Source organism: Phaethon lepturus, unplaced genomic scaffold (assembly GCF_000687285.1).
Source record: "Phaethon lepturus isolate BGI_N335 unplaced genomic scaffold, ASM68728v1 scaffold2009, whole genome shotgun sequence".
NCBI lineage: Eukaryota > Metazoa > Chordata > Aves > Phaethontiformes > Phaethontidae > Phaethon > Phaethon lepturus.
This window is the reverse complement of record NW_010561060.1, coordinates 9,639-29,894: the sequence shown is the minus strand read 5'-3', so window position 1 is coordinate 29,894 and position 20,256 is coordinate 9,639. Positions and strand designations below refer to the sequence as shown.

The following is a 20,256-nucleotide window of genomic DNA, read 5'->3' as shown; positions in this document are numbered from 1 at the left end:
AGTTCCATCTCCGCGTCCAGAGAGTACGTACATAGAAAACAATGTGTCAAACAGAGCCTCTGTGTTACCAGCAGACAGCAGCACGGTGGCAAACCACTCAAAGAGACAAACCACCTTTGACACCTGGTGAGTTGTTATTTACACAGATGTGTAGAGAATGGCAGGAAAAAAGGGGGGTTTAACAGGAGGGGAAAAAAAAAAATTTTTTTTCAATATTTGCAATTGTCTGTACGTGCTTAGTTGCTTTCTCTGACTATACTGAGATAGCATTGCATGTTTGCTGTCCCCTTTTGAGCAACAAGAAATACTTCACTACACCATCACACTGAATGCATTAAAGATTATATACTTCTGTCCAGTCTTTCCTGATTTTTTCCCACTATTAATCTTTGGTTAAAGATAATACAAAGTGCTTGTGTGCATATAGTAAGAATAGCAAGGCCATAGCTTCATCTGTGGATTCCAGAAGCATGAATTGTCAGAAAAACGGAAAAAATATCAAAATGCATGTTTCTATATATAAAATAGGACTCTATTAATGAAGAATACAATATTCACCCTACAATGGGGACTGCTGCTCTTTTTGCTTACACACCACAGAAGGAAATGAGTACGTTCTATGGGAAAATGGACTAAGCAACGTCTTAATGGTATATATTGATTTTAAAAGATTAAAAGCATCACATGGCTCCATTATGTAACATAGAACAGTTAACTATGATTATGCTAATAGAATGACAGCATATGCATAGCTTTGCAGGACTTAAAGGGAAACATCTTAATTTTGTTGCTCTGAGAGCTGTTCATTCAGCTCTAAAATGCTCTTAATCTTCTACTTTGTTCAATCACGATAAAGCACACTGCATAAAAATAAGCAAATGGAGCTTCAAAGGATTGGTGGGAGGAATGGACTGTATGCATTCGCATGGTTCCACTGTGCTTCGTACCGCTATCTGAAACACTGCTCTCTGAAAGTGTGATAAAATCATGCTATCTAAAGAACTGTTTTCGGTGGTGTGTTGACTTAATGTGTTTTCACATGAACAACCTGTGAAAGAGGGTGGAGGACATGGGGAAGGGAAACAACTGGTATTTCAGCTTGTGTTCAGGTTATATACCCATGTCAGTAATAGAAGAAGATGTTTACTCTAGAACCCTTGTCACCTGCTCTGATTCACTAGAGTCTGCTTCCTGTCCTTCAGTAGCTCCACCTAGATCCACCTTAGATTTTGTGGAAGTTAGCTGAGGAATCCCGTCATTTATGTAAAAAGGCGGTACTTATGTTGTGACTTATGTTGCTAAAGAAGGTATTTACTCCTGCTGTTGAACCCTTCTACGTATTTTGTTGTCCTTCATATCTGAACCTTTCTATCTTGAGTATAACATAAGCCAACTGGAACCTTGTTTTGCTTTATATGTCATTCAGCAATATATTACCTTTTATTACGTGGTCACTGCAAAGAAACTTGTAATGTTATTTTAATTCTGAACTGAAATAATAGCATATGTTAAAAGAGCTGGTTGGGAATTTTTGGACTAAGTATTTTTTTGCTTACAATGCCAAATTATCAAAACCAAAACTTTTCAAAGGAACAGACTGATATCCACTAACCTTCTATTGGGAAGATTCTTCAGCTCCAGGATGGAATTTCCAGTCAAAACCAGAGATACACTGAAAATAACAAATATTCTGGGGTCAGCATTATTTTTTTGGAATGTGAGGAACTCAAGTGCAGGGCCTTTGTTCTTCATTATTTAAACCAGAGGCTTGAACAAAGATCTTAGATCTAACAAGTGAATGCCCTGAACCAGAAGTTAGAGGTTATTCTGGAGCACATTCTCTGTTTCCCTCAATATATTCTCTTGAAGCTGTTTCATCTTGTTGAAATAGTGAAAGGACCACATAGATGCTGAATATGGCCTAGCAAATAAAGCCCTTCATTAACTTTGAGACAGTTAGATTTAAGTCCTTGCTCCAATTAATGTACTTGAATGTTTTCACAAAGTGGAACAGCTCCTTTGAGAGAAGAACCCACAGAAGAACAAGCATTTCTTCTTGTGAAATGGAAGGAATGGCAGTGCCCGCAACGCCAAGTCACTGCTATTTTGGCATGCGTTTCTCTTTCTCTTCGCTTTTCCTACTCCCTATTTTCCTGAAATGTTTCCTGCCCAGCTCTACATGTTAACTCTGTGCAAGTTGTCCTGGCAATGGTCTAATGTTGTTGCAAAATTGTTCTGTGCCATAAATGCAGCTTAATCAGATTCCTGAGTGATGCAGAGTCTATGTTCCTCTACTTAATTTTCTGTATAAAAGTTGTGTAAACGCTTATGAAAATGTTGAAGGCTCTAATGGAATGTGATTCTGCTTACATCAATTTTATGATGAAGTAAATATTTGATGTTTGACTGACATACGTAACTGGTACATGGCAATTCATCTTGAATTATGAGTAACATGTATTCCACCTGGACTTGCCACTACTGTAAAATATTGCTTCTCTCATACTATTGCTCTATGTTGCCTTTCTTCTGTCAAAGATTTTGTGAATGTTTGCTAGACTGAATTGTCACAGATGTTCCCTTGTCTTTGTGTGCATTTCTTCACTCTGTCCCTACTGTTGTGCCGCTTTAAAAATAAAGATGTTATAAACTCGACTTTTGTCATCAGGTTTTACTCTTAAATTACTAGATCATTTCTGAACTTTGGACAACTTACTTTGAAAAAAGGCAAATTTTTCATCCTTCTAACTCTTTTCTTGCCAGAGTTTAATTTCCTGTAAATAAACTTGAACTTGCTCAATTTTTCCTTTTTTATACAAGAGTAGATGTTTTGGTCTCTTTTGCTTGAGCTGGGCAAAATCAGTAGTGTGTGATCAGTAGTGTGTGAAAATTAGCAGCACCAGTGTGCCAAAATGTTGGCCTGAGTTATCTTTACCATTGTTATAGGTCTAAATATCTCTTTGGAATAAACTCCAACATGCAGTACTTTCTATCTCACATCATATTGGAAGTGTTTGCATTGATTGCTTAGAAGATACCTGGGGGCTTCTGGAAAGCTTTGTTGTTTGGACCTCTTACATCCATTTAAATGTATTCATTCTATGACAAACAGCTTGTCATATCTTCTCTAGCATGTGTCAAACCTTCCTGCAAAAATAATAAAAAGGGGAATTATAAAAATACTTATTATTATTTGTATATTTATATAAAATATATAAAAACACACAAACTGTGATTCAGGAAAAGAACAAAAAAAAAGAACATCCTACTCTCTGGAGTGTCAGAGGCTTACAGTTATCTATCTGCCATTTATTTTCAAGAACCCAGAATAATACAGTATTTTGTAAACATGACATGGCTGGCTATAATGTCGCTGTATCAGTGTAACAATGTAGTCACACAATGTTCCTGAAACTAGAAGGTTACAAATACCTGAGCAAGCTACTTTAAAGCTTGTTCAGCTGTCTCTTGCAGTCCAACTGTTGCTACATTGTAAATACTTTCCAGTTCATTTACAGAATTCTTGAATTTGTAAAAAGTCAGGAAATTACAGATTTGTAACTTGCGAGCTTAAAAATCACCTGTGCATGTTACACCGGTTGAGGCTTTAGGAACCTTCTCTGCATAGCTTGAAGATGTTCGCCTTCCTAATGGTATAGCTTTCCCCCTGACATTTCCTGCACAAGACTCTTGCTATGCACTGTCATCCACTATGTTTGCTTTATTTATCTATTTGGCCACATCTGATCCTCCCTACCAGTCTGTTCTAGTAAGCAGTGCCTCTTCCCAGTCATCAGTGGTCTTGTTTTGTACTAAACATTAGATGATGCAGTCTAATTCTGTTTGCAAGGAAGCTTTTCAGAATTTTTAGTCATCGATATTCTGTCCAAAAAAATAAGCCTACTGAAGTATATGCTTTATAAATATATGAAACCAACCACTTCCCAATTTTTATGGTTACTAATGTTGAATGATACTGGGGGGGGGGGGGGGGGGGGAGGGGTGGTGTAAAAGGATGTGTGTATATATACATACGTGTGTGTGTGTGCCCACACACATCTGTATATGTATTTATACTTTTTTTAGTGGTGCCATAACCTCGGGTCATCTAGTGGCTTTAGTGGCTTCCGGGTGGTATATCTGCATGTAAGATAGTAGATCTGGGATTTATTCCAGTTAGTAAAACCTCCTTTTCCACATGAAAAAAAATATATATTTGCAGCTCGAAGCAAAGTTCAGATTTGATCTCTGATTTTTACGCTTTCAGTGCCAGGCTTTTAGAACAAGAAGTTTTACTATGGGCTTCAGCTTGTGGGACTGAGATTCCTGCCCTAAGTAAACCACTTATTTGAGGAGCTTCACTGTTTTCTGACATTTTCTTGCCTTCATTTATGGTAACTCTGTAACTGCCAAGGGTTTTACTTTAAGCAAAACCAAAAGCTAACTTGAAGAACTAGTGTTTGTTCATTGATCTTCCAAAGAAAACTTCAGACATTTCAGTAACTCCTCCATTAGACCAAAATCCTTACTTGTGTAATTGTGAGCAGTTCAGTAAAGGGAGTAGTATACTGGCAGTTAAAGAGGATTTCCAAGCCAGGCTGCCTGCTGAGATTAGGGTTGCTGAAGAATAACTGAAACAAGCATGAGGAATTGCCTCCCAAAAAGAGCTGTCTGCAAGACAAATCTATCTATGGCAGCATGAATGCCTCATCCTTCGTACTTATTCTTTTTAGCTAATACTAAAGCACATCAGCTTGCTTGCCCCGTGCATGTTTGCTGCTGCACCTTGTTGTACCTGTATGAAGTTGGATACCTTTCCTGCCCAGGGGCAAGAGATGCTAATGATAATCACAGAATTTCCTCTTATACCTATGCCTTTTCCAAATGTCTCAGACCAGAATAACCAATGTGATTTACGTTATTACGTCCTAAGCATCCAAAAGGCACACAAAGATACAAAGCCAAAGAACAGCAGGTTTTGCTTTTGGTTTCTGCTTGAGGGTGAGCTCCCTGAGTGGGGGCTCTGCTCTAGGGCTAGTCTTACTTGCTAGTAAAAGAGACACTGCATAACAGATTCTGGTGTAACTGTTTGCTTTCAAGAGCTGAAGCTTTATGCAAAATACCAAGATACTTGCAGTTATATTGTAAGAGTTTAGTGTGGAGTGACTATACCATACAGATTTTTTTCTGATAGGATAATCCAATTTTTTTCCTGTACTGGCCATTGTCTGAAAATCATCTTTTGGGATGCCTAAAATATCCCAGTGTTTCATCTCATCGATCAAAACGTTCTGCTCTATTTTTACTCAGTACAAAATCCTGGTGTTGAAGCTTCCTGCTGTAATGCTATATATGTTCACTCTCTTCACATAATGAGCATGTGTTTTGAAGCAGTTGCTTTTCAAGGTCAATGTTTTTTCAGACAACTGTACTGCAATATGAGTCATAGGAGTTAATGACATAAACCAGTCGGTGAAAAACCACTGGCTTTTGGGTAAGCAGCAACTGAAAATGAGCAGAATTCTCAGCCCCTTATTTTTCTCCTCTGTCTGGTCACTATAGTCATAAAGAGGAAATGATGGTGCAGAATTTCACTTCTCTCCCCTCTGCTCATCTGCTGTAGGAACAGTTTTCTTGTCCAGGTTCACTGAGCCAAAGAAAAGAATTTACACATGAGTGAATCTCTGTCTAAAAGCCTGTCAAAAATTGTCCCAAGCTTTATCCTGAAGATGAAGTTCACCTTTAAAAATACAGCATCTCCGTTTTGGAATAGACTTTAGAGCAGAAAAGCCATAGCCAGACATCGAAAAATTTTAAAGTACAATGTAGAGTAGCCACATGGGGACTTTCTTATGATCTGACGCTGATTCCTCAGCAGGCAACGTAGTCGCTGGGTTGGTAATTTGTACTGGGGCTGTGGTTTGGGGTATATTTGCAGGTGTGGATGCACAGTAGCTCCTTTGGGGACAGGTTCGGAAGATTCTCAGCCCCATTCACATGACTTTCAGAGTACAAGCAGGATACTTGGGGTGCATGCTTTCCTCCAACTTTTCTAAGAAATTAAGTAAAAATAATTTAGTAAATAATTTGGTAGGTGTTTTGTCTATGTTAAGTCAGTCTCGTGAGTTCACAGAATCTGTAAAGCTGCCAGTAGTCTTTACTTTCGGGCCTTCTCCTTGCTGCTTTGAGTGAGTAATACGAGACTGCCTTACTGCTGTTATGCAGTGGTACCAAATACAGCAACGTGACAGAAACAGGAATCCTTACCAATCAGTATATTTAAAATATGTGTTACAAATCTAATAATTATCTTAAACTAGATATTTTTCCTGTGGTGTTGTAATTTCCACGTTAAATCTATGTTGCTGTGCACCTGAATGTGTTTCCTGGATCTAGCTATAAGTTCCAAAAATCCAAATGGGAAAAATTTCCACCATCCTCTCTGCCTATAAATCTTTCTTCTAAGCCCATTTTCTTACTCAACAGTTGCACTTCATGACAGCATTTGAACACTGCATGCATTTCTATTTAGAGCCAGGTAGCATTTCAACCTTGAGGTGGTTTTATGTAGAAATTGAGGAATTGATGAAACCTCCTATCAGAGTGAGGATACTCGTCAATAAGGAGGATGACTCCAGTGATTCCTACCCCAATTATGTATTTCACATTTGCTTGGAAAAAAATGTCAGCTTGGCACGTAGTAGCAGCTGAATCACCAGCTGATAGCATAGCATTTAAAGCCAAAATTAGAAGCCAAAGATAACTATAGCAGACAGCTAAGCGTTGCTACATTTCAGTTAATCCAAGAAAAGCTGCTCCTGTTTGTCATCCAGAGCCCTTAGAACTGTGGCTTTCCTTTAGGTTTTTCATCAAGACAATGGAATAATTTCATTTTTGTTTTCGGACAACGTAAGACTGAAAAAGGACTAGTAAATCACCCAGTATGATTTTCTGTATGTTAGTTGCCATTAAATGTCATTTCTTCTCTGGGGTCCAGGCCCAGTAGCGTACCTGACTAATACGTATCTCCCAGAAGAGCATGCAGTCCTGATTTGAAATGTCAAAGATGGGAAATCCATTTCTTTCACTACGGAGTTTGTTCTTGTGGTTAATGATTCTCATTTTTAAAATCAGTGCCTTATTTCTAATACGACTTCTCTGGCTTCATCGTCCACCTACTTGTTCTTGTTATGTCTTTGCCTTTTACTTTAAAGACCCTTCTAGTACCCCCTAATTTATTCCTGGATAAGCACTTACGCGCCGCAATCAAGGAAACTAAATGTTGGGGCTGGTTTGGCTGTGTTTTTTAACATATTAAAGAGATTGAAATCTCTGACTCTTTTACTGTAGGCCATTCTTTCTATCTCTGAAATTATTACTGTGACACTTTTCCTGCACCATTTCCAATTTTCAAACTATTTTAAAGGGCACTAGAACTGCATTCAGTTTTGTCTCACCAATGTCCTATGTAAACCATCTTTTTACCCCATATCAGTACTTTACATGCATAGTTTACTGTGTATACTTAAAGTAACATGTTCTTTATCAGCTGTAGTTAACTCAGCTGTGTAGACAAGTTAAAAGGAGGAAATTCAGTCGTCAGGCAAGTCACCTTTTCCACTTTCACATCATCATCTTCTGCCAGCACTCACCCACACATAACAAACTAACTGAAGTTTTTAAGTTGAAATGGACAACAATAGATCCCCAGCTTCCCTGGTAATAAATTTGGAACCATGTCAGCAGAGGTCAGGAAGTTTGATTGAAATTGGTTCTCTCTGGTGAACTTTGCAATTCCTGGCTCTCCAGCAAGCAATGGATAAACTGGACCTGTACTTTTATACCTCAGCATCATTTGTATGTTCTCTCAGATATGATTTTCATTTTTCTAAAAGACCTTGTGTGTGATATTTTGGTTTTAATATTAAATTCTGGCTTAAAAACCAAAAAAAGACATGCATGCTTTCCTTTTCCCTAAATAACTATTCACTGGTTTGAGCTAAACATTTTACTCTAACACTAAGTTCCTCCTATCCCATTTAATAAGAGTATTTATCCGGTATTTGCCTAGTAACCCTTGAACCAATGAATGCTAAAACATTAAGAATCTTTTTGCTTTAATCAATAATTTGCATTCTTTGGCGTAAGATCTCATAATTACACAGAATTTACATAATATAAAAATAAAATCTCTCTTACAATGCCTTATTTCATGTTTAGGAAAAGTCCTGAAAACCTTAACAGTCACTCAGAACAGCTCAAGGAGAAAGAAAAGCAAGGGTTTTTCAGGGCAATAAAAAAGAAAAAGAAGAAATCTCAAACCGTAAGTATACAGTATTTCTAGAAGAATATACATTTATCAGTTTTGAATTACACCATTTTAATATGCTGAATTAGTACAGTACCTTTGTATTATTTGTGATCATGCCCACATGTATCTATTTGTTCTTTTCTCTCTTCACTATATGACAGTCAAATTCTTTCTTGTTCAGGGTTTATTTATCTGCCTTTTTGCATATTTCTTCACCTACTAGACTTGTGCATCTGTTTTCATTCAGACCCTCTGAGAGACAGTTTTGATGCAAGTTTTAAGTTGATGTTGCAGCAAATTCTTTTGCAGAGTATGGTGATACCATTCCAAGAATAGCAAGTGCATTATTGTGTGTCCTCAGAGCTTGAATAATTTCAGATACCCATTAGGAGGACATCAAACTGTTATAAATGAGAATTCTTTCCAGTCTTTTTCATGGCAGTGTCTTGATAACAGCCTCTGTCTTCTTGCTGCACCCCGTGGAGGAAATAAGGATGATGTGTCTTAACCATTCTTAACGTTTTATGTTTTGTTGGGGGAAGGGATTGTGGCTTTTGTTATTTGGTTTAAGCCTTTGGTGTCTTTTATACATTTTCACATTTTCATCTAGTATTTGGGAGGCAGAAGGAACTTTCTTTTATCAGAGAGCAGTGGTATATTAACATTTCACAAAGTTTTAGAATGCAAATCTCCCTAAGAACTGAAGTAACCAAAACATCATCTCATCTTATTTTCAGATGACAGTCCTGGAAACAGTAAAATACTTAAAATTTCATTTACATAAAATGTGGTTTACAAAATCTAAAACTGCAGGTACTTTACCTTAAATTGTGACTAGTAAAAGTATGTCTTGCAATTCTCAAACAGGCCACCAGAAGCAGAACTTCTGAATGTGTCAATATTTTTTTTATTAGTATAGTCGTATATTACTAAATCTTATGTGCAAAATAGTTTCATAAATAAACATTTGTCCTTTTCTGTTACCCGTTCTTTTCTTTGTGCCTTATTCTTACATACCATTTTTCTGAGTAATGAGATCTGGATAGTAAAACTAAGAATTCTACCCAACTTTTCATTTTCTTTAAGATGGGCTTTTCACTAAGGTGGGACTTTATTGTTAACCTGTTGGTAACAGTAATTTCTTTTTTGATATTGGTATTGTGTCAGATGCTCTCAGTGTACAAATAAGAGGATAAATTTCAGACTTGATCTGGAATCTGAAAATCAAACTGTGTTTTGTCTAGGAGAGGCGTCATCATCTTCAACAGTAATGCATGCCCTTCTTTTCAGAGGAGCTTACTCTAATTCCCCACGTTGTGGGGTTTGTTTTGTTTAAGAACTCAAGGCCATTCAAAAATCAAATTGCAATGTTTCTGTAAGTGTGATTGCAGTTACAGTTTTGAAGGTTCTCAGAATGGAGTAGATCATGCTCAATCCTTACCATTAAATTGGCTTCAGAAGAAGTTAACGGTACCACAAAGCGAAGGGGAGTAACTAAATCAAAATATCTACTGTCACAGAGTGAGGTGGCATGATTCTGGGTGTTGGTGGAGGGCTGGTCTGTTGAAACTGGGGGAGAGGAGTGATTATCTGGCTTTTTCATATTTTTTTGTAGTTTCTTAAAACTGCATGGAACATGTGTATGTGTGTGTTAAGTAGCATTCAAAAATGCATCTCTCCGTCCTGCTGGGCACGTTTTAGAGTAGTGACATTTACTTCTGCTTCTGAACTTGTTCATCCTTATACCTGTAGCCCATTCAAATAATGATCATTTGCATTACACAACTGAACAAAATGCCTAGATTATAACTCTAGAATTATTTGATATCAAAATGTCCGTGAAGGGATAGCACACCTAAGGCCGTTGGTTCCAGTGATGCATTTTCCAAGAACAACAACAAAAAAAAAGTTAAATTTGCACCATTCTGGTCTACTCTGATTCCAGGCATTCAGACATGCTGGCAGGGAACACTCTAAAAGCCCAGCTGATAGATGATTTATCAACTGCTTCCAGGTTAAGCTATGTGAAGGAAATAGAGACTGCATTGTGTTTCATCTCAAAATCCAGCACTTTCCAAAACATCTAAATCACGAGTACGTTGATTTGTAGCTACCAAAAACATCATTGATTACAAGACAGGGCAGAGTTACTCATAATCCATACTGCTGTCTCTTAGTCTTAAGGAGAGGGATAGAGGGTGAGGGGTAGACAGAGGTTTTGCATAAAGGAAAACTACATTAGCTAGTTAGAGCTAATACCTCACAGGAAGATCAATAAATTCGTGAAATGAGATAGCGATCAAATTCTTACACCCTCAGCTAGAAACTTGCTGACATCAACTTGTTCTTTGGACCCAAGCACAGACTGAAAAACCTCTTTCATTTCTACTTACAGCTGTTTAACACGACAGTATCTAGTGATAGAATGTACACACTGATCTGTGTACAAGTGTCTGGTTCAGGCACTGTTCTTTGTTCTTCTTTGTCTATTAGTTGAGGATGTCTACCTGACAAACACTGGGATCTTCATGAGGATCTTCCAGCACAAACAAAAATCATTACCTTCGGTTCAGCACCAAGTTTGACTTCAGTAGTAAAAGTTGTTAACAGCAATGTAATATTAGCTCTTCAACTACATGAATAATGTTTTCTATGAATTCATATTAAAAAGTCTAACAGATAGCTTGTGACTACCCAAGGTTTTTTCTGAGGCTTATAATTCTTATAGAGTCCTAGAAGTATGAAACTCCACTTACTTACTCCAAGACAGACTTTCCGCAGCAAATGAGAAACTGTCGCAATGCTGAGAAGCACATCATAGCTAGCTACTATTTACTTCTGGCATCCTTTGGCCAGTCTCGTTTTGCTGATGATCATCATGAGAGTCATAAAAAATATCTGAAATCAGATTGAAGACATCTTCTTAATAATGTCGTTCTCAAAATTTCCAATAGCCCAATATTGATCACAGTTCCTATCACTTCCTCCTGCAGAACTGTTCCCGTTAATCATTCTCCCTAGACTTTTCCAGGTGCGGTTCCTCATGCGATAATAATTGTTACTGCCTGCTATGGGATTCTTTGCAATATTGTTTTTGCAGAGCTGTTCTTACCCATTCTCCTTTTCACCTTGTTTGGAGTCTTTTAGTAACATAGCAAAAGGTTTTGAGTATTGCTAGAGTCACAGTTTTTTTCTGTCATCTGCTACCAAATACTTTGATATCCATGAGGGTTGTGCACAGTGTCAATAGGCACTGTCTTCAGCGGAGCCCAAGTTTTGCAGGTTTTGGCACGTATTACAAGCTATGGGTCTGAAGAAATTACCTGCTTTGGAAAAAAACAGTTGCAGGTGAGCATTTCTCCTAGTAATGCTTTGATTCCTTTTTAATTTACTGAACTTGAAACAGGAAATTCTTCATAAAGTTTCTAAACAAGCTATGCTAATAAGTGACTCTCTCAGTAACTTGGATGGAATCTAGAATCTGGAGAAAGCTGTTCGAAAACCTTGTTTTACATAGTGCACCCATCGTTCCCTTTAGTCATATAATCATGATATTGTATTATAAAGTTTTCTTTTGATAGGCAGAATAATGCTAGACACAGCATATGTGTCCTATGCTTGTTTGTACCTGAGCAGGGGAGAAGTAGTCCCATTCATAATTTTAATACTGGATAGTTCTGTTTGTTGTTTGTGCATCCATTGGTATGCTCTTTGGTTGTATTACAGGAATTAAAATAGAACAGCCAGTGCCCTTGCAATTATATATGAAGTTGTTGAAGGCATATTTTTGTCAGAACTGAAATAATTCATCTTGGAGCCCTAGCTCTTTACAAGTTAAAAATAGAATACGTTTATTTCTTCTAGAGGTAGCTATCAACTGTTCATTCTGAAACCGATTGCTATTACTGTTAGTGTAGCTTTGATATTTTAGTTATGTAAAGATAAGAAATGTCATACTGCTTTAGGTCATTATCATAAGTAACAAATGATTGCCAGAATTACAGAATTTCATCCAAAGCTCAGTAAAGTCATCAAGTCCTACCAGTTGTTTCCAAAAGGCTTTGAAACCCACTCTGTATTCCTAACGAACATGGATGTCAGAATAGGTGTACTGATCTCTTTTTACATACTTTAGATGCATTGAGTTCCTTGAATTTGTTCCATATGCTTTTTTCATTCAGTCACTGTTGTATTTTGCCAAAGCAAATTATAGGATTGATACCATATATTGTCGGAATAAGAAAAAGCATTAATATAGTAAGGACAGCTCTCTCGAATTGAAATACTACGCATTTAGTTTTTGTATCTTATATTGCAGACAGACTCAACCAACGGGGAGAATCCAAGCATCAAGAAATCCCTCTTTCCTCTTTTTAATTCAAAGAATAATTTAAAGCATAGCTCCTCTTTGAAAAAGCTTCCTGTAGTCACTCTACCCATGGTATTAATTTTTAAGTACAGTAGCACTGTAAAATGCTCCAGTAAACTTGTTTTACTGACTACAGCAGCATGTGTTTTATTTTCATGGGATCACTTTCTCTTCATGCCAGTTAAGCATCTTGGGCCAGTTCAATAAATTTAAATAAAATTGGCAGTTCTGTTGAAATACGTTGTGCCTAAAAATTTTTTTTCTAGTAATTGATATATTGAAAATGTAACATACACAGTTCCAGGGAGAATGAGCCCTGGGACTAAGACTAAAGGAGGAAAATAGTTGTGAAATTGTGTATGTTTAAAATTAAACTGTCTCATTCTGTTTCAATCAGGAAAAAAAAACCCTCGTTTGTTTTATAGCTATATTAGAAATACATTTTTTATGCAAACTGCTCCCTTTATATAGAAATATAATTAATCAAATATTATTTGATTATCTGAATATTATCATATTATCTGAAAACCAAATTTTAGCTCATGTGTCTGCTGTATTTTTGTTTGTCCTGATTGTTCACGGTAACAGACAGCTTGCATTAAAAATAGGTTAAAACTTAACTGTCCTTTTTTGCCTAGAATTCTTGAAATGAGATAAAACTCTACATATATTTTTGTTTTATTTTTAAGTTTTAAATTATCCTTCTGCTTATTTTGTTGGATTTTCAGCTTGTTTTGGGGGGTTGGGGTGGGGACTTTCTTAATTTTTCCTTTAGTTTGGGGTATTTGTGGAGGAAGAGAAAGACTGGGAAAGGAAAAGCTCTTGGTTTTGTGATAGCAAAATCAGCCAGACATCCGTTTAGAGAGATTTTGCTCTGCTTCAGTCAGGAACAAATTTATAGAACTGATCCATGGTCTTAACTGCAGTATGGAATGCTTTTTAAATGAAGATGAGGCTCAACAATTTTTTTTTGTTTATTTTTATTTTTTGAGGCTTTGTTTAACTGCTCTTTCTTACAGCAAATAACACTAACAGCATGCGAATGCTTTAAGGGCTAAGGGTATATGTAGCAAATCTGCATGATATCCACAGCCACTTGCTCTTACTATGGGGAAAAATATTGAAAGGTCGTTGCAATTCTGCTGCGGTAATGGGCTTCACTTGTGTTCTGTAATTAACTGGGGGAAATGATTTACAGCTATTCTTAAGACTATATTAGGAAACCAGTATATAATATTTTGTTGCAGATGCCTGGCAGTGATGGTCAGGATCTCTTGGCATTACAGAAAGCCATTCATTCTTCTAATCACCAGAGCAGCAGGCAGAAGGATTGGCATCCAGAGAAGATGACAGAAATCCAGCCTCATGTGAGTGGCATTATCAGTTCCCTGTATTTTAACGTCACTGAGGTATCTTGACAGCTTTTTCTCTGGTGAATGGAAAAATTGCATTTGACATTATTTCCCAACCTCCCTATTCCCTGCTCACTGAATGTGAAAAATCATGTGCCTGCAGCCCTGCATAATTCTTTGAAAATCTAGACATGAATGACAAGGAGAAGAAGAGAGACTAAATGCCCCTGTGTCAATCTTTGAGTCTCTCAAAATATTGGTTATGGTTTTGTATTGGAGGCAAGCGACGTTTCCGTGCTTGGCTACGGTAGCTATGCAGCACTGTAGAAAAGCCCTCCAGTTAGCTGTGAAGGAGTGGTGCATCCTGAGGGCACACTGCCCCTTGACACAGTTTGGTGCTTGATGGGGTCACCAGAGCATGGTGACCACGTTACGGCGCGGCTGCGCCGCAGCTGGCGCAGACTGCTGTTTAAGCAGGCTGCGTCACTGGGGCGTAGCACTGCACTCATGCAACTTTGTTTTCTCCAGTTCTAAAACCAGCTTGACAGGCAGGGTTTGGGAGGGAGCTTCAGTGCCGTGCTCTGTTGCCGTTACAGCATTGAAAACTGAAGAAGAGGGTTCACTGCAGCTGCAGTGTTTGAAGAAGCAAGTTGCTCTGTGAGCTGTGGAATTTAATGAGCCTGTCTTCATGCCACTTTGTGTACTCAGGCTTCCCCAGGCTCTTGCTAGCCATTTCACTAACCCCATGTCTCCATTTTCCTTCAAGCTGCTCACCCGTTAAAGAAGCTGTGAGGGACTAGAGCAGCTTATCACCCAGCTGCCAGCAAACAAAATATCTAACTGCTGAGTTCTGCCCGCCCTTAATTTCAGTGCAGATGACTACTCAAGACTCCCTCTAACCCCTGACTGATGTTCACAAAATTTTTAGGAACTTTGTATTTCTGATATCTGTACCTCATAAAATGTGGCTGAGGTTCTAAAATTAACATCAGGATTAGTGAGAGATGGACAGCTATTGTCTATACCTCCACTTTCGTAGGAAACAAGGTTAAAATAATTGATGGGGACCATTTTTTTTTCTGATGTAGAAAAATTTCCATCTTTTCAGGCAGCGAATAGATTGAATCGTAACGAGAAGACATTTTCTGAGCTGTGTAGTCATAGCTTGGAATGAAATATTCCAAATTAATACAAATAAAAAGTGAAGAAGTCCTGCGAAGTTCAAGATGTTCAGTTTAGGTTATGACAGTTTTGTTATAGGAAGTCTGACATGATGGAGAGCAGAAGGTCAAGTGCTTTTCCCGTGTCTTTCAGAGCCAGCCATTAAAATCTCTCCGAAAGCTCTTACACCTCTCCTCTTCAAATCATCCTGTCCCTGCTGAGCCTCGCTTCCAGCCCTTACCGAGTCAGCCAGCCAAAGCTTCTTTTTCTGAAGTGCGCATTCACCCCATGAGTCAAAGCTCCAGCAGCGGCAGCAGCAACGTGCGGCAAGAGCCTCAGCCGAAAAGCAGGCCGACGCTGCAGATACCGAGCCAGCTGGAACCTGCCTGGCACGTCTCCCCGGTAAACCGGAGCGCGAGTGATGGGCCTCCCTACTCCGATCAGCTGCCTTCCAAGAGCGGACAGAACGGGCACACGTATAACCGAACCAACCGATCGCGAATGCCAAATCTGAATGATTTAAAAGAGACAGCCTTGTAATTGCACTCCAGAAAACAGGCCAGTTGAGGTGGAGGTCAGCGTAGGCAAGTGGTGGTGGTTCTGGTGGTGGTAGGACTGCATTTTCGGCTTTATAAAGGTGTGCAATATGTACATGTGGAGCTATGCTCTTTGGCACCACAGTGAGAGTCAGGGATTATACAGTAAAACAAGTTGAATTATGAATTACCAGTCATCAGAAATGTCGCTGGATGCCAGGCAGAGTGTGCCGGTCAGGGAGAAAACGCATCGCTGTTTTCTCTCATTTACATTCCAGCTTAGTGCACATCTCTGTCTGAAAGTCGGGAGGCTTCTGGTATGTATTGGCACTTAAAAGGGTGAAAACATTCATGTCTAGACCTATGCCCTTACTACATTTTTTGCTGCCTAGTTATAACAGTGGGGTTTATGTGATAAAAGTGTATCCCGGTTAAGGGTTTAAAGTTAAATTGTATGTCTTAAATTTGTTTTTTAAACTTCCATATTTGATAGGATTTGTAATATTTATTTATGATGACCTAATATCGTACTGTTATAATCATATCTTTTACGTTATAATGTAAAGTTATTTTGAGCTGTTTAAAACATTGTGAAGCAGTGCAACAGCTACAGTAGTTTCTATAAAAAACTAACAGTAACATTTATATATTGCATCAGGAGTATTTTATTCTATATATAAATATATATATAAATGGAAAATAACTGTCTGTTTTTTAAATATACTCATTTAAAAGAAAAGTATTGTTATGACACTATCTGCCATATTTTTATACATTTGTGATATAAAGTGCAGTATTATACTTCTAATAAAAGGAAGTTGAATGTGATATAAATGTGACTGTAACAGTATGAATCTTGCTCAGCTATGAGAGCCCAGTATCATAGGCATTATTGGTAACGAACAAAAGACAACATTCAATTCCAAGCTTTATTATGGGCTATTTTGTTGGAAGTATTGGCTAAATGTAAGAGACTGCAGAACTGTACAGTAATCTAAAAATGTGGTACATTCTCCCCTGTGTCCTTAGCTTTCCTAGTAATATTAATGGGATTTCTGCATCTGCATCAAGAGCACAGAGCCCCAGTACCAAATTTTTGTTTCCTCTAAAGAGACAAAGTGCCCCGTGACTACAAACTAAAGCAGGTGCTCTTCCACTTAATAGCAGGGGTGAAAACCAAAGAACCATAGCATGAATTGCAAGTGAAATGCCAAACTTTGACACTTAACGCATAGCATGGCACTGCAGATCATGGTATAAGCTTTTATGCGTATGTGTATCTTACATCTTGTTTAGCAATCTATTAACTAATAAGATAAACACTGTATTTGAAGTTGAACTACTCTTGCACTTTTTATTATATTTCAGGATGTATTTAAAGCTACAAATCTGATATTTGAATATTAAGAGAGAAGGTTGCCATGCAGCTGAACTTCTCCTTAGGTCTTACTATCCAGATATTCCTGTACACAGTTCAGTTACCAGTCTCAGCAAAATACTAGATCTTGGGTTCCAGTCTCCTGTACAACATTCTGAAAACTGCCTTTGCGTTGGTGAATGTCGAGTGTAGCAAATACACAACCCGATTCCTCTGTTGCTACCAGTAAACGAAATCAAAGGTGAGCCAGTAGGAGTCAAAGGAGTTATGTCAGTCTAAACTCTGTGCAATAAGAGGTGAGTCAGGCCTGTAGTGTCAGAACAATACAGTCTTTCCTTTTTAAACACATTAGTTCAACTCCCTCATTACTCTGCAGCATAGTTCGTTTTCTAGATGCTGTCCTCATAAGACACTTGTACTTGCAAATACATTGTCTTTCCCAAAAAAGAAATTAACCTGAATGTAAATTCGATTATTTAGCCATAGATGTAGTTAACAGAAGCAGCCAGGCAGTAAGAGCTGAACTTCCTACTTGGATAACAATGCAAACTGGACATGCTGTTCAGTACCTCTCGAGTCATACCAAAGTTCTAACGACGTCGAATTTGGCACCACTACTCTAAAAATCTTTGTCAGAAAGTACATTATGGAAGGATGTTGCATTAGGTTTGTCCAGGGCTAAAAGTCAGTTCAGTAAATTTGAAAAATTACAAAATCAGAATTCTTTCTTTGTCAATTGCCTGCAAGAAAAGTGCATGTGATTTTCTATAGTTATAAATGATATCCAGATATATATGATATATACTGTGTTGATATATCATATATATAACATATATAAATACAGTAGATGTGAAAGAGTATTCAGTTTTTGGTAAGTTCAGTGAGCATCCAGGAACGATGTCGTGATATTCACTAGTCATCACGATGAGAGTTTAGCAGCGGATTTTAGCAATCTCTTTTGGATTCACCGGTTGGTCACAACTAGGTTAGTCCTGTTCTCTGCTTTGAAATGTGCTGATGCCACTGAAATCCCTCACAAAAGCAGCGTCCGAGAGTGGGGCTCTAAGCAGTACTGTTTGAACGTCTCTGAGGGAGCGTTCAGACTAGACTCTTCTGTACTTTGTGGATATGTATCCTTTTGCCTCTGCAAGACGTTCCGCTTGCTGGTAAGAGCTTCATGCTGGGGATGATGATACCGAGCTGTATGTGGCTGTTCTGATTTCTAGCAAGCAAAAATGTTTCCAAATGATGTTTTTTCTCAGTACCCATTGAATTAAATCAGAGTAACCTCTGTCTGTACATATACCTGTTTAAAGTAGTTAGCAAAGCTTCAAGGGTGACCCAAGGAATGTTCAAGTATTTGGTGGCCCATATTTATGGAAAGTTGTTTCTACTTCATACTGCATTTTCTTCTCACATTCAACAAACTGTAATAGATTTCAGTTGAATACTAAATTGTGTTGAACGTATGTGGTATTTTCTTCCTTCTGTTGGAAAGAACTTCCAGCAGCTTGGCCAGCTGGTGCTGGGATAAATTGTGTATTTTTAATCTGGTCTAACTTGCCAATATTTAGAATATTGCTAATGTAATTTTGCCCAGGCTTCCAATGGAGTCTTATTATAGCGACTGAGATTTGCTGGCTCAATAAAGGAGAAGAGAATTACAGAGCAAACAATTCTGTAAGTGTGAGCTTTCCTCTTCACTGGTTTGTGAGTCTTGTGCTACATGTTCTGTAGGTTTACTTAGTATAAAGTATCTTAGTTAAACTGCATTTTGTTGTTTGGCAATCTGTTTTGCTTTATGGCATCATTAATGATGTGACTAGAAAAGAAACAAAGTTTCAGAAATGAATTATAGTCATTTTGCAGAACTCAAGCTGCCTAAACTTGTCTCTATGTTTTTATTATAGCTCTTGAGATCTTTTTAACTGAAAAAGAAGCACCTTAAGCTTATCTTAACTGAAACTGTAGATATGTTTAAACTGTCCTTTAAAACTGCCATGTAAATGTATTAACCTAGACCAACATATTTTTTCCAAGAGATGTGATCACAGAGAGCAGTCCCTTAGAGCTATTTAACACTTTTTCCTCCGTTTGTCGCAGTCCAAGATGCGTTGCTTCTCTGAGAGGTCGCCAGCACGGAGCACAGGGCAGAGTTCTTGTCACAAGGTCAGCGACCCCAGATTCGGCCCCTTCGTCCTAAAATAATCCCCCTCCCACCAGGCTTGGGACTGACACCAAGCTGTGATTTCTGATACCAAGTCAGACCCCCTAAAAGTGTGGGTGCTGACGCCACTCTGTTTGCAGATACTCGCTCTTTCAGATCGGTATTAGAGCAAGTTTCAAACTTCCAAGCTTACAAGACACCCTCAGGTTGTCCTTAGACTTTTCGCCTTTGTCTCTGTGATACCAGCTTGTTTCTGGGAGCAAAGCTGGAGTGATTCTTCAAGAAGCAATGTCCTGTGATAGGCTTTTGGCCGTTCCTTGTCATTGCAGTTAGGTCTCTTAACAGTTGAATCTTACTAGTGTAAAAAGCTACGTGCCAACTTCTTTTTCTTTTTTCTTCAAAAGCTGCTGTTGCTATTAGCTGAGTAGACTCCTGTGATCACCCAGAAAAGCTTCTTAACAATTCAGTGCTGTAGACCTCCCTTACAAGAGTGGGAACGCAGATTATGTAGCTCTGAAAGCACTGTTGCGATCCGTTTAGCTAAGGCAAAATCCAGCAGCTTTTGAGAGGAGCCATGTTCTAGAAGTGTTTGGGGTTTTTACTCATTTCTTTGTTGTCTTACAATGATTTGGTAGTGAGACGTCCTTCAAAAATATCTGCATGTAATTAATTCTGCATGTGTTGAACACTGGCAGGGTAGAGCTGGGAGAATATTTGAATCTCAGTCACACGAAGAGTATGGAAAGGATAGCCATATATAATATACCGCAAATTGTGGGGTGGTGATGAATGTTTATTTTTTCCATTCCAGCAAGCATACATAATACATCTATTAATGAGGTTATATCATAAACCATGCATCTGGGCTGTTGTTCGTGTAAGTAAGCCCACTATTCGAAACCGGAGTGTTGCAGAAGATGAGTGGAAAGGTGATGTGCCCTATTTAACCATTTTTAAATGACCTTCGAATCAGGACGCTATT

The 20,256-nt window shown here is 38.1% G+C and overlaps 1 protein-coding gene across 1 annotated transcript in view; it reads left to right on the top strand.

Annotated features, from left to right (window-relative positions):
• The window catches only part of CDKL5 (cyclin-dependent kinase-like 5), a gene marked incomplete at its 5' end in the record, with an annotated part of 50,495 nt that extends 34,762 nt beyond the window's left edge, over nucleotides 1–15,733 (top strand). Inside the window, 5 exons of the mRNA XM_010293845.1 lie at nucleotides 3–126; nucleotides 8,221–8,323; nucleotides 12,630–12,752; nucleotides 13,928–14,047; nucleotides 15,347–15,733. Of these exons, the coding sequence (XP_010292147.1) occupies nucleotides 3–126; nucleotides 8,221–8,323; nucleotides 12,630–12,752; nucleotides 13,928–14,047; nucleotides 15,347–15,733 (857 nt within the window). The remainder of the gene's footprint in view (nucleotides 1–2; nucleotides 127–8,220; nucleotides 8,324–12,629; nucleotides 12,753–13,927; nucleotides 14,048–15,346) is intronic.
• Between the last annotated feature and the right edge of the window lie 4,523 nt (nucleotides 15,734–20,256).